General features: G+C 41.4%; 1 protein-coding gene across 3 annotated transcripts in view; it reads right to left on the minus strand.

Moving 5' to 3' along the window:
- LOC135092356 (organic cation transporter protein-like) overlaps positions 1 to 13,023 on the minus strand; it is a 102,768-nt gene that overhangs the window by 44,517 nt on the left and 45,228 nt on the right. For all 3 annotated transcript variants that reach the window (XR_010262824.1, XM_063990818.1, XM_063990819.1), the window contains exon 2: positions 6,481 to 6,703. Coding sequence is in view for 2 of the 3 variants with exons in the window: in XM_063990818.1 (XP_063846888.1) it covers positions 6,481 to 6,688 (208 nt within the window). In the remaining variant the exon portion in view is untranslated. The remainder of the gene's footprint in view (positions 1 to 6,480; positions 6,704 to 13,023) is intronic.

Here is a 13,023-nt window from a genome sequence, read left to right on the forward strand (position 1 = left end):
GCGTTTCACACAACGAGGTAATCTCATACATGTCCATGTCACCTTAGACACGACTATACCATCTTAGACATGTCCAGGTCACTTTAGAGATATGCAGGTCGACTGAGATATGCGCAGGTCACCTTAAACATGCCACAGTAATCTAAAATATATTCAGGTCATCTGAAACATGAATAGGTCACCTATGACATACTCAGATCGTCTCCAACATGTCTAGATCACCTCACACATATCCAAGTCACCTTATATTATGTCCAGGTCACCTGAGACGTGATCAGGCTACTTGAGACATGCAGGTCAGCTGAAACATACACAAGTCATCTCTGACATACGCTAGTCATCTGAGATCGGATCAAATCAGAATGTATCATCCCGTATAGCTTTTGTATCAACATCAGCCTTTGGCGAAGGCTCCTGTTCCTGTGCAGTACTGGGTCGCTCCTCTCCTCCTCTCCTCTCTGCACTTCCCCTCCCTTATTCCTTCATTCCTTAATTTTTTTCCTGCATTTCGCTCCTCTCCTCCTCTCCTCTCTGCACTTCCCCTCCCTTATTCCTTCATTCCTTAATTTTTTTCCTGCATTTCCAAAGGAGAGATATATATTCCTTATAATTTTTATTTCTGTATCTCACACTTCATCATATAATATATTTTTTTTATACTTTTCTTCCTCCTCCACTTCAAACCTTACTTTTATCTACCTCAGTGGTGCAAAATCTTTCAAAAAGTGTTCTACAGTCTCTTTTCTTCATCGCAAGTTTAGTAGCTCGTCTGTCTGTCACAGCCACGGCACCCATGCCTATAGTATCGTACCCAACGACGCCCACACCCACACCCACGCCCATAGCAACGCCCCAAGCGTGGCCTTTCAATAGGCCACGCCGCCCTCTTATGCCGCCCACGACCCACATCAGGATAATGCCCGCCTTGTTGTGACCACCACGAGGGTGCAGGTGTAATTGACATGACGCAGTACTAGAGACGATGCTAGCGGCCTTAAAGCTTAGTAACGAGCTGTGAGAGGACGAACAACAACAAGCCTCACCTCTTGCATTTTTTTTTTTTTTTATCAAGCCTGAAGACATTCTGAATATCTTCCTCTGGCTTCATACCCATCCCCTCTTTTATGAGTTCCATACAAAAACCTTGATCTCTCCTCAGATTTTGCCTTTACATGCTGGACAATATCACAGCTCCTTTTCACATTTCTGCAATATTTTATAGATTATCAAGTGACATTGATAAATCCATCCCTGACACTGTTAACGTTGTAGCCTATTATGTAAATTCTGTATCTTAATCTTGCACTTGTCATTATCTTTCTCTGTTTATCCCATCTTTATATTTCTTTGCTGTGCAATGCTTCTCCCGATCTTTCTCTGCTTATCTCTATTTCCTGCCACCTCTCCTGGAGGTCCGTCTAGGGACCTTGGATGGGGTCTTCCTGATGTTCATCACCCTCCCTCCCTCAACAATACACTTCGCTATTGACCCACTTGGTGGTGGTGGTGGTGGTGGTGGTGGTAGTACTATACAAGTATAAGGCAGTGCTTAAGCCTGGTAATTCGGCAGCTATCTCGTCAGAGTCGCCATCATACTCCAGTACTGCCCGGCCAATGATGGAAAGTCCAAGTCCAAGTCACTGTAGACACATCAGTCCACACATCCCAACACATCCCACAATATCAGTGATATGAAGAACAATGGTGTGAGTCATTCTAATATATATATATATATATATATATATATATATATATATATATATATATATATATATATATATATATATATATATATATATATATATATATATATATATATTGTCAAGATCGCTTACATACTTACGATCATACGATCCCGGTTATCTTTCCAGGAAAGTGGACGTTACACTGATCCCGGAAAATTTTAAAGGTCTGGATTTTTAAAGGCTTCGAGTGCCTACCCGACCTATCCAAAATCACCAGAATTATATCCTCTCACTGTAACTTTACCTTGACACAGCACACCTGGAATCACCTCTAATACCAGATTAATGTTGGGGGAGTAGAAAACACGATTATTCTATGTTACAAGCACATATATTAATACTAATAATAATTCACAAACAACATGAGGTAGTACACGTTACTACATGACGTTCTCGTCACTTCCCACAACACCAGAACCCGTTTATACCTCCACCAGTCACAGAAATATTTCCCCTCAACCGCAGGAATTTACTCAGACGCCATTACCGCGTCCCCAGACAACAATTCCCGTATTTCACCTCCTCAAACCTCACAGGAGATCACCACCATCACCAAAGATTACTCATAATACCATAACGTCATCCCCAATATCACCAATACACCACAACACCAGCTTCCAAGGTCAACACCACAACCTCAACTCACAAAATGGCTGCCAGTTTGACCTATGACCCCTTCGAACAGCGTCACCGGCACAACTCAACAACCGAATTTCAGCGGACAAGAGCTCTTGGTACCACAAAAGACTCACTAACCTGATCCTGGATATCAAGGTTATACCGCTACACCACTAATACCTCCACAAACCCACTCCATCACCAATCCACACCAGGAGGCAGTAGACACCTGCCGAAACAATAATTACTCCCAGTGAGATCTAAAGCACTGTTCAGGGGGTGCTGTGAACTTATCATTAAACCCAGCTGTGACCTAACTGAACGTTTCCTTTTGTGTCTCACAACACAAGGGGGCAGTCACAGCCTGCCCTCTAAAGACAACTCTCTTCCTCTACACAAAACTAAAAGCACCTAATAACACACACACACCCTTCACTCAAAAATTTTAAAATCATCATGGCGACTCCTACACCAGCTTCGGAGTCCCCATCTGGGGAGGGGACAATAAATGTTCCCAGGTCGGACTGCCTTTCTGTCGACGACCCTAAGTGTCTTGACACCCCCCTCAACTTTTTCTTCATTAACTTCTGCAACATTCGCTGTCTAAGATCTAATTTTCAATCTGTAGAACACCACCTCTCCGCTTCTAAACCTCATCTTCTTTTCCTCACTGGAACTCAACTGAGGCAACTGAGAGTAGCCACTTTTCTGTTCCCTCCTACTTTCTTTATCCTCATTTTCGATCCAAAGCTGGATGCTGGGTTTAAGTGCGCAATGATTTAACCTGCTCTTGTCCCCACGCTCTTGAATCTTCCGAGTTTTCCACCATCTGGCTACGAAAACAGTCATTTTCATACTAAATATATTTGTGCTGTATACCTCTCATCTAACTCCTCTGACTATAAGAAATTCTTTGACTAAACTTCCAAAGTGGAGCACATTCTGACCCTCTTCCCTTTCGCAGAGATCTCCATTCTTTGAGACTTCAATGTTCACCACCAGCTTTGGCTTTCCTCTCCCTTCACTGACCATCCTGGTGAAGTAGCCTATAACTTTACTATCCTCCATGACCTAGAGCAATTGGTGCAACATCCTACTCGTATTCCTGACCGTCTTGGAGATACGTCCAACATTCTTGACCTTTTCCTGACCTCTAACCCTTCTGCTTATGCTGTCACCCTTTCTTCTCCATTGGGCTCCTCCGATCACAATCTCTATCTTTATCTTGTCCTATTGCTCCAATCCCTCCTCAGGATCCCCCTAAGCGAAGGTGCCTCTGGCGTTTTGCCTCTGCTAGTTGGGGGGGACCTGAGGAAGTATTTTGATTTTCCTTGGAATGACTACTGCTTCCGAGTCAGAGACCCGTCTTTGTGTGCTGAACGCATAACAGAGGTGATAGTGTCTGGCATGGAGGCGTACATTCCTCACTCTTTTTCTCGTCCTAAACCTTCTAAACCTTGGTTTAACACAGCTATACATGATAGAGAGGTGGCCCACAAAAGGTGATTAAGCCTTCCATCACCAGAATCTCATGCACTTTATATTTCTGCCCGGAACCATGCCAAGTCTGTTCTCCAACTAGCCAAAAACTCCTTCATTAACAGAAAATGTCAAAACCTCTAAAGATCTAACTCTCCTTGTGATTTTTGGCATCTAGCCCAAAATATCTCCAATAACTTTGCTTCTTCTTCTTTCCCTCCTCTATTTCAACCAGATGGCACCACTGCTATCACATCTATTTCTAAAGCTGAACTCTTCGCTCAAACCTTTTGTAAAAAACACTACCTTGGACGATTCTGGACTTGTTCCTCCCTCTCCTCCACCCTCTGACTACTTCATGCCACGTACTAAAATTCTTCGCAATGATGTTTTCCATGCCCTCGCTGGCCTAAACCCTCGGAACGTTTATGGACCTCAGGGGGTCCCTCTTATTGTTCTCCGAAACTGTGCCTCCGTGCTTGCACCTTGCCTAGTCTAACTCTTTCAGCTCTGTCTGTCAACATCTACCTTTCCTTCTTGCTGGAAGTTTGCCTACATTCAACCTGTTCCTAAAAAGGGTGACCGTTCTGATCCCTCAAACTACCGTCCAATTGCTTTAATTTCCTGCCTACCTAAAGTTTTTTTAATCTATCCTCAACAGGAAGATTCTTAAACATCTATCACTTCACAACCTTCTATCTGATCGCCAGTATGGGTTCCGTCAAAGCCGCTCTACTGGTGATCTTCTGGTTTTCCTTGCTGAGTCTTGGTCATCCTCTTTTAAAGATTTTGGTGAAACTTTTGCTGTTGCCTTGGACATATCAAAAGCTTTTGATAGAGTCTGGCACAAAGCTTTGATTTCCAAACTACCCTCCTACGGTTTCTATCCTTCTCTCTGTAACTTCATCTCAAGTTTCCTTTCTGACTGTTCTATTGCTGCTGTGGTAAACGGTCACTGTTCTTCTCCTAAATCTATTAACAGTGGTGTTAATCAGGGTTCTGTCCTGTCACCCACTCTCTTCTCATTATTCATTAATGATCTTCTAAACCAAACTTCTTGTCCTATCCATTCCTATGCTGATGATACCACCCTGCACTTTTCCACGTCTTTTCATAGACGTCCAACCCTTCAGGAGGTAAACATATCACGCAGGAAACCACAGAACGCTTGACTTCTGATCTTTCTAAAATTTCTGATTGGGGCAAAACAAACTTGGTATTGTTCAATGCCTCAAAAACTCAATTCCTCCATCTATCAACTCGACACAACCTTCCAGACAACTATCCCCTCTTCTTCAATGACACTCAACTGTCCCCCTCTTTTACACTGAACATCCTCGGTCTGTCCTTTACTTATTATCTGAACTGGAAACTTCACATCTCATCTCTAGCTAAAACAGCTTCTATGAAGTTAGGTGTTCTGAGACGTCTCTGCCAGTTTTTCTCACCCCCCAGCTGCTAACTCTGTACAAGGGCCTTATCCGTCTATGTATGGAGTATGCTTCACACATCTGGGGGGGTTCCACTCATACTGCTCTTCTAGACAGGGTGGAATCAAAAGCTTTTCGTCTCATCGACTCCTCTCCTCTAACTGACTGTCTTCAGCCTCTCTCTCACCGCCGCAATGTTGCATATCTAGCTGTCTTTTACCGCTATTTTCATGCTAACTGCTCTTCTGATCTTGCTAACTGCATGCCTCCCCTCCTTCCGCGGCCTCGCTGCACAAGACTTTCTTCTTTCTCTCACCCCTATTCTGTTCACCTCTCTAATGCAAGAGTTAACCAGTTTTCTCAATCATTCATCCCTTTCTCTGGTAAATTCTGGAACTCCCTGCCTGCTTCTGTATTTCCACCTTCCTATGACTTGAATTCCTTCAAGAGGGAGGTTTCAAGACACTTATTTATCAATTCTTGAAGACTGGTTTGGCCCTTTTATGGGACTGGCATTTCAGTGGGCATACTTTTTTATTGGATTTTTGTTGTCCTTGGCCAGTGTCCTTCCTACATAAAAAAAAAAAAAATTCTTCCCTTAGAGCCGCCTTCTCTCCGATATACCTCACGACTTAAGTCGCTCTGCCTTCCCCTCCTTGGAATGTGTTGTTGCCCACTCAAGCTCCTCTCGTCTCAACATATTTCCACCTCAATTATACTTCCTCCCTTATACATATAAAGATATAGAGAACTTAAATTATGAAGAGAATAACACTACATGATATAAAATAAAATGGGTAAGTAAGCTTTACACTACTTATAACAATAATAAGGATAATGCCCGAATGGCAGGTAACCGGAACACGGGGGACACTAAGAAAACGTGATCCCATTCAAGGTAAACTCAGCCAATAACATGACAAAAAAAAAAAAATATATATATATATATATATATATATATATATATATATATATATATATATATATATATATATATATATATATATATATATATATATATATATATATATATATATATATATATATATATATATAAGTAAATTTTCGTATATGTTTCACTCTGATTATCTTTGCAGTTATTTCAACACGGGAGGAATCAAGATGTATATTTCTCCATTCATTTTCGTGTTTCGGTAATAATGGTCACAATAAACAGTGACAGAAATTAAGCAAATGCGAAAACTTACCCAGAGTACATATGATAATGATAGCAATATTCCACGGTCCTCGTGTTCCAGCCATTCTCATCATTTCTTCAAATGTGGTGATTCCGGCTAGCCTTGCGTCACCGTCCACCTCCAAGGAGTGACGGTCTTCACGGCTGTCTTGAATGCCATCTTGCACATCCTTGTCCTCCTTTTCCTTCGCTACCTCGTGTGTCACTCTTCTTCCCATTCCTTCCACTTCACGCTGGCAACGGTAAACAATTCATGAATCTTATACACGACAAAACTGTAGGTATCAGCGGAAATTAAATAAATTTAAACATATATATATATATATATATATATATATATATATATATATATATATATATATATATATATATATATATATATATATATATATATATATATATATATATATATATATATATATATATATATATATATATATATATATATATATATATATATATATATATATATATATATATATAGGTGCTATGAGCTTGTCATTAAACCCAGCAGTGACCTCACTGAACGTTTCCCTTTGTGTCTAACAATACAAAGGGCTGTCACGGCCTGCCGTCTAAAGATAAGTCTCTTCCTCCACATAAAACTAGAAGCACCTAATAACATACACACTCTTCACTCAAGTATTCTAAATGATCATGGTGACTCCTACACCAGCCTCGGAATCCCGTTTTGGGAAGGAAACCACAAATATCCCCAGGTCGGACTGTTATTCTGATAACGACCCTAAGTGTCTTGACACCCCCACAACTTTCATTGGCTCCTACAACATTGACGGTCTTACATTTAATTTTCAATCAGTAGAACACCACCTCTCCTTTTCTAAACCTCATCTTCTTTTCTCACTAAAACACAGGTGTCTGAGGCAACTGACAGTAGCCCCTTTTCTGTTTCCTCCTACTTTCTCCATCCTCATTTTCAATCCAAAGCTGGATGTTGCGGTTATGTGCGCAACGACTTAACTTGCTCTCGTGCCCACGCTCTTGAATCTTCCGAGTTTTCCACCATCTGGCTACGACTACAGAGTCACTCTCAAACTATATTTATCTGTGCTGTATACCTCTTACCTAACTCCTCTGACTATAAGAAATTCTTTGACTACTTAACTTCCAAAGTGGAGCATTCTGACTCTCTTCCCTTTTACGGAGATCTCCATTCTTGGAGACTTTAATGTTTACCACAAGCTTTGGCTTTCCTCTCCCTTCACTGACGATCCTGGTGAACTAGCCTTCAACTTCGCTATCCTCCATGACATAGAGCAATTTATGCAACACCCTACTCGTATTTCTGACCGTCTTGGGGATACGCCCAACATTCTTGACCCTTTCTTGACCTCTAACCTTCTGCTTATGCGGTCACCCTCTCTTCGCTGGGCTTCTCTGATCACAATCTCATATCTGTATTTTGTCCTATCGCTCATATCCCTCCTCAGGATCCCCCTAAGCGGAGGTGCCTCTGGTGTTTTGCCTCTGCTAGTTTGGGGGACCTAAGGAGGTATTTTAATGATTTTCTTGAAATGACTACTGCTTTCGTATCAGAGACCCATCTTTATGTGCCGAGCGCATAACAGAGATGATAGTGTCTGGCATGGAGGCGTACATTCCTCACTCATTTCCTTGATCTAAATCTTCGAAACCTTGGTTTCACGTAGCTTGTTTTTGTGCTATACGTGATAGAGAGATGGCCCACAAAAAAATATTTAAGCCTTCCATCACCAGAATCTCATGCATTTTATATTTCTGCCCAGAACCATGTCAAGTTTGTTCTCGAACTATCCAAAAACTCCCTCATTAATAGAAAGTGTCAAAATCTTTCAAGAACTAACTCCACTCGTGACTTCTAGTATCTAGCCAAAAATATCTCCAATAACTTTGCTTTTTCTTCTTTCCTTATTTTATCTTAACCAGGTAGCACCACCGCTATCACATCCATCTCTAAAGCTGAATTCCTCACTCAGACCTTTGCTAAAAACACTACCTTGGACGATTCAGGGATTGTTCCTCCTTCACCACCACCTCTTGACTATTTCATGCTACATATCAAAATTCTTTGAAATGATATTTTCCAGGCCTTCGCTGGCCTAAACCCTCGGAAGGCTTATGGACTTGATGGGGTCGCTCGTATTGTTCTCCGAAACTGTACCTCAGTGTTTGTACCTTGCCTAGTCGAACTCTTTCAACTCTGTCTGTCAACATCTAGGTTTCCTTCTTGCTGGAAATTTGCCTACATTCAGCCCGTTCCTAAAAAGGGTGACTGTTCTAATCCTCAAACTACCGTACTATTGCTTTAATTTCCTGCCTATCTAAAGTTTTTCAATCTATCCTCAACAGGAAGATTCTTAAACATCTATCACTTCACAACCTTCTATCTAATCATGAGTATGGGTTCCGTCAAGGCCGCTCTACTGGTGATCTTCTGGCCTTCCTTACTGAGTCTCGGTCATCCTCTATTAGAGATTTCGGTGAAACTCTTGTTGTTGCCTTGGATATAACGAAAGCTTTTGATAGAGTCTGACACAAAGCTTTGATTTCCAAACTACCTTCCTACGGCTTCTATTCTTCTCTCTTTAACTTCATCTCAAGTTTCCTTTCTGATCGTTCTATTGGTGATGTGGTAGACGGTCACTGTTCTTCTCCTAAATAAATTAACAGTGGTGTTCCTCAAGGTTCTTCAGCCTCTCATAGCCGCAACGTTGCATCTCTAGCTATCTTCTACCACTATTTTCATGCTAACTGTTCTGATTTTGCTAACTGCATGCCTCCCCTCCTCCCGCGGCTTTGCTGCACGAGACTTTCTTCTTTCTCTCACCCCTATTATGTCCACCTCTCTAACGCAAGAGTTAACCAGTATTCTCGATCATTGATCCCTTTCTCTGGTTAACTCTGGAACTCCCTACCTGCTTCTGTATTTCTACCTTCCTATGATCTGAATTCCTTTATGAGGGAGGTCTGAAGACAATTATCCTTCAAGTTTTGACTACCGCTTTGGACCCTTTTCTGGGACTGGCATCTCAGTGGACTTTTTTTTTATTCGATTTTTGTTCTCCTTGACCAGTGTCCCTCATATATATATATATATATATATATATATATATATATATATATATATATATATATATATATATATATATATATATATATATATATATATATATATATATATATATATATATATATATATATATATATATATATATATATATATATATATATATATATATATATATATATATATATATATATATATATATATATATATATATATATATATATATATATATATATATATATATATATATATATATATATATATATATATATATATATATATATATATATATATATATATATATAGGAAGGATACTGGCCAAAGGCAACAAAAATCTAATAAAAAAAAATGCCCACTGAAATGCCAGTCCCATAAAAGGGTCAAAGCAGTGGTCAAAAATTGGTGGATAAGTGTCTTGAAACCTCCCTCTTGAAGGAATTCAAGTCATAGGAAGGTGGAAATACAGAAGCAGGCAGGGAGTTCCAGAGTTTACCAGAGAAAGGAATGAAAGATTGAGAATACTGGTTAACTCTTGCTTTAGAGAGGTGAAGAGAATAGGGGTGAGAGAAAGAAGAAAGTCTTGTGCAGCGAGGCCGCGGAAGGAGGGGAGGCATGCAGTTAGCAAGATCAGAAGAGCAGTTGGCATGAAAATAGCGGTAGAAGATAGCTAGATATGCAACATTGCGGCGGAGAGAGAGGGGCTGAAGACAGTCAGTTAGAGGAGAGGAGTTGATGAGACGAAAAGCTTTTGATTCCACTCTGTCTAGAAGAGCAATATGAGTGGAACCCCCCCAGACATGTGAAGCATACTCCATACATGGACGGATAAGTCCCTTGTACAGAGTTAGCAGCTGGGGGGGGTGAGAAAAACTGGCGGAGACGTGTCAGAACACCTAACTTCATAGAAGCTGTTTTAGCTAGAGATGAGATGTGAAGTTTCCAGTTCAGATTATAAGTAAAGGACAGACCGAGGATGTTCAGTGTAGAAGAGGGAGACAGTTGAGTGCCATTGAAGAAGAGGGGATAGTTGTCTGGAAGATTGTGTCGAGTTGATAGATGGAGGAATTGAGTTTTTGAGGCATTGAACAATACCAAGTTTGCTATGCCCCAATCAGGAATTTTAGAAAGATCAGAAGTCAGGCGTTCTGTGGCTTCCCTGCGTGATATGTTTACCTCCTGAAGGGTTGGACGTCTATGAAAAGACGTGGAAAAGTGCAGGGTGGTATCATCAGCATAGGAGTGGATAGGACAAGAAGTTTGGTTTAGAAGATCATTAATGAATTAAATGAAGAGTGTGGGTGACAGGACAGAACCCTGAGGAACACCACTGTTAATAGATTTAGGAGAACAGTGACCGTCTACCACAGCAGCAATAGAACGGTCAGAAAGGAAACTTGAGATGAAGTTACAGAGAGAAGGATAGAAACCGTAGGAGGGTAGTTTTGAAATCAAAGCTTTGTGCCAGACTCTATCAAAGGCTTTTGATATGTCCAAGGCAACAGCAAAAGTTTCACCAAAGTCTCTAAAAGAGGATGACCAAGACTCAGTAAGGAAAGCCAGAAGATCACCAGTAGAGCGGCCATGACGGAATCCTTACTGGCGATCAAATAGAAGGTTGTGAAGTGATAGATGTTTAAGAATCTTCCTGTTGAGGATAGATTCAAAAACTTTAGATAAGCAGGAAATTAAAGCAATAGGACGGTAGTTTGAGGGATTGGAGCGGTCACCCTTTTTAGGAACAGGTTGAATGTAGGCAAACTTCCAGCAAGAAGGAAAGGTAGATGTTGACAGACAGAGCTGAAAGAGTTTGACTAGGCAAGGTGCAAGCACGGAGGCACAGTTTCGGAGAACAATAGGAGGGACCCCATCAGGTCCATAAGCCTTCCGAGGGTTTAGGCCAGCGAGGGCATGGAAAACATCATTACGAAGAATTTTAATACGTGGCATGAAGTAGTCAGAGGGTGGTGGAGAGGGAGGAACAAGCCCAGAATCGTCCAAGGTAGAGTTTTTAGCAAAGGTTTGAGCAAAGAGTTCAGCTTTAGAAATAGATGTGATAGGAAAGGTGCCATCTGGTTGAAGTAGAGGAGGGAAAGAAGAAGAAGCAAAGTTATTGGAGATATTTTTGGCTAGATGCCAGAAATCACGAGAGGAGTTAGATCTTGAAAGGTTTTGACATTTTCTGTTAATGAAGGAGTTTTTGGCTAGTTGGAGAACAGACTTGGCATGGTTCCGGGCAGAAATATAAAGTGCATGAGATTCTGGTGATGGAAGGCTTAAGTACCTTTTGTGGGCCACCTCTCTATCATGTATAGCACGAGAACAAGCTGTGTTAAACCAATGTTTAGAAGGTTTAGGACGAGAAAAAGAGTGAGGAATGTACGCCTCAATGCCAGACACTATCACCTCTGTTATGCGTTCAGCACACAAAGACGGGTCTCTGACACGGAAGCAGTAGTCATTCCAAGGAAAATCAGCAAAATGCCTCCTCAGCTCCCCCCAACTAGCAGAGGCAAAACGCCAAAGACACCTTCGCTTAGGGGGATCCTGAGGAGGGATTGGAGTGATAGGACAAGATAAAGATATGAGATTGTGATCGGAGGAGCCCAACAGAAAAGAAAGGGTGACAGCATAAGCAGAAGGATTAGAGGTCAGGAAAAGGTCAAGAATGTTGGGCGTATCTCCAAGACGGTCAGGAATACGAGTAGGGTGTTGCACCAATTGCTCTAGGTCATGGAGGATAGCAAAGTTGTAGGCTAGTTCACCAGGATGGTCAATGAAGGGAGAGGAAAGCCAAAGCTGGTGGTGAACATTGAAGTCTCCAAGAATGGAGATCTCTGCAAAAGGGAAGAGGGTCAGAATGTGCTCCACTTTGGAAGTTAAGTAGTCAAAGAATTTCTTATTGTCAGAGGAATTAGGAGAGAGGTATACAGCACAGATAAATTTAGTATGAGAATGACTCTGTAGTCGTAGCCAGATGGTGGAAAACTCGGAAGATTCAAGAGCGTGGGCACGAGAGCAGGTTAAGTCATTGCGCACATAAACGCAGCATCCAGCTTTGGATCGAAAATGAGGATAGAGAAAGTAGAAGGGAACAGAAAAGGGGCTACTGTCAGTTGCCTCAGACACCTGAGTTTCAGTGAGGAAAAGAAGATGAGGTTTAGAAGAGGAGAGGTGGTGTTCTACAGATTGAAAATTAGATCTTAGACCGCGAATGTTGCAGAAGTTAATGAAGAAAAAGTTGAGGGGGGTGTCAAGACACTTAGGGTCGTCGACGGAAAGGCAGTCCGACCTGGGGACATTTATGGTCCCCTCCCCAGATGGGGACTCCGAGGCTGGTGTAGGAGTCGCCATGATTTTAAAATTTTTGAGTGAAGGGTGTGTGTGTTATTAGGTGCTTGTAGTTTTGTGTGGAAGAAGAGAGTTGTCTTTAGAGGGCAGGCTGTGACTACCCCCTTGTGTTGTGAGACACAAAGGGAAACGTTCAGT

The sequence above is a fragment of the Scylla paramamosain genome, chromosome 39 (genome assembly GCF_035594125.1).
Source record: "Scylla paramamosain isolate STU-SP2022 chromosome 39, ASM3559412v1, whole genome shotgun sequence".
NCBI classification, from domain to species: Eukaryota; Metazoa; Arthropoda; class Malacostraca; order Decapoda; family Portunidae; genus Scylla; species Scylla paramamosain.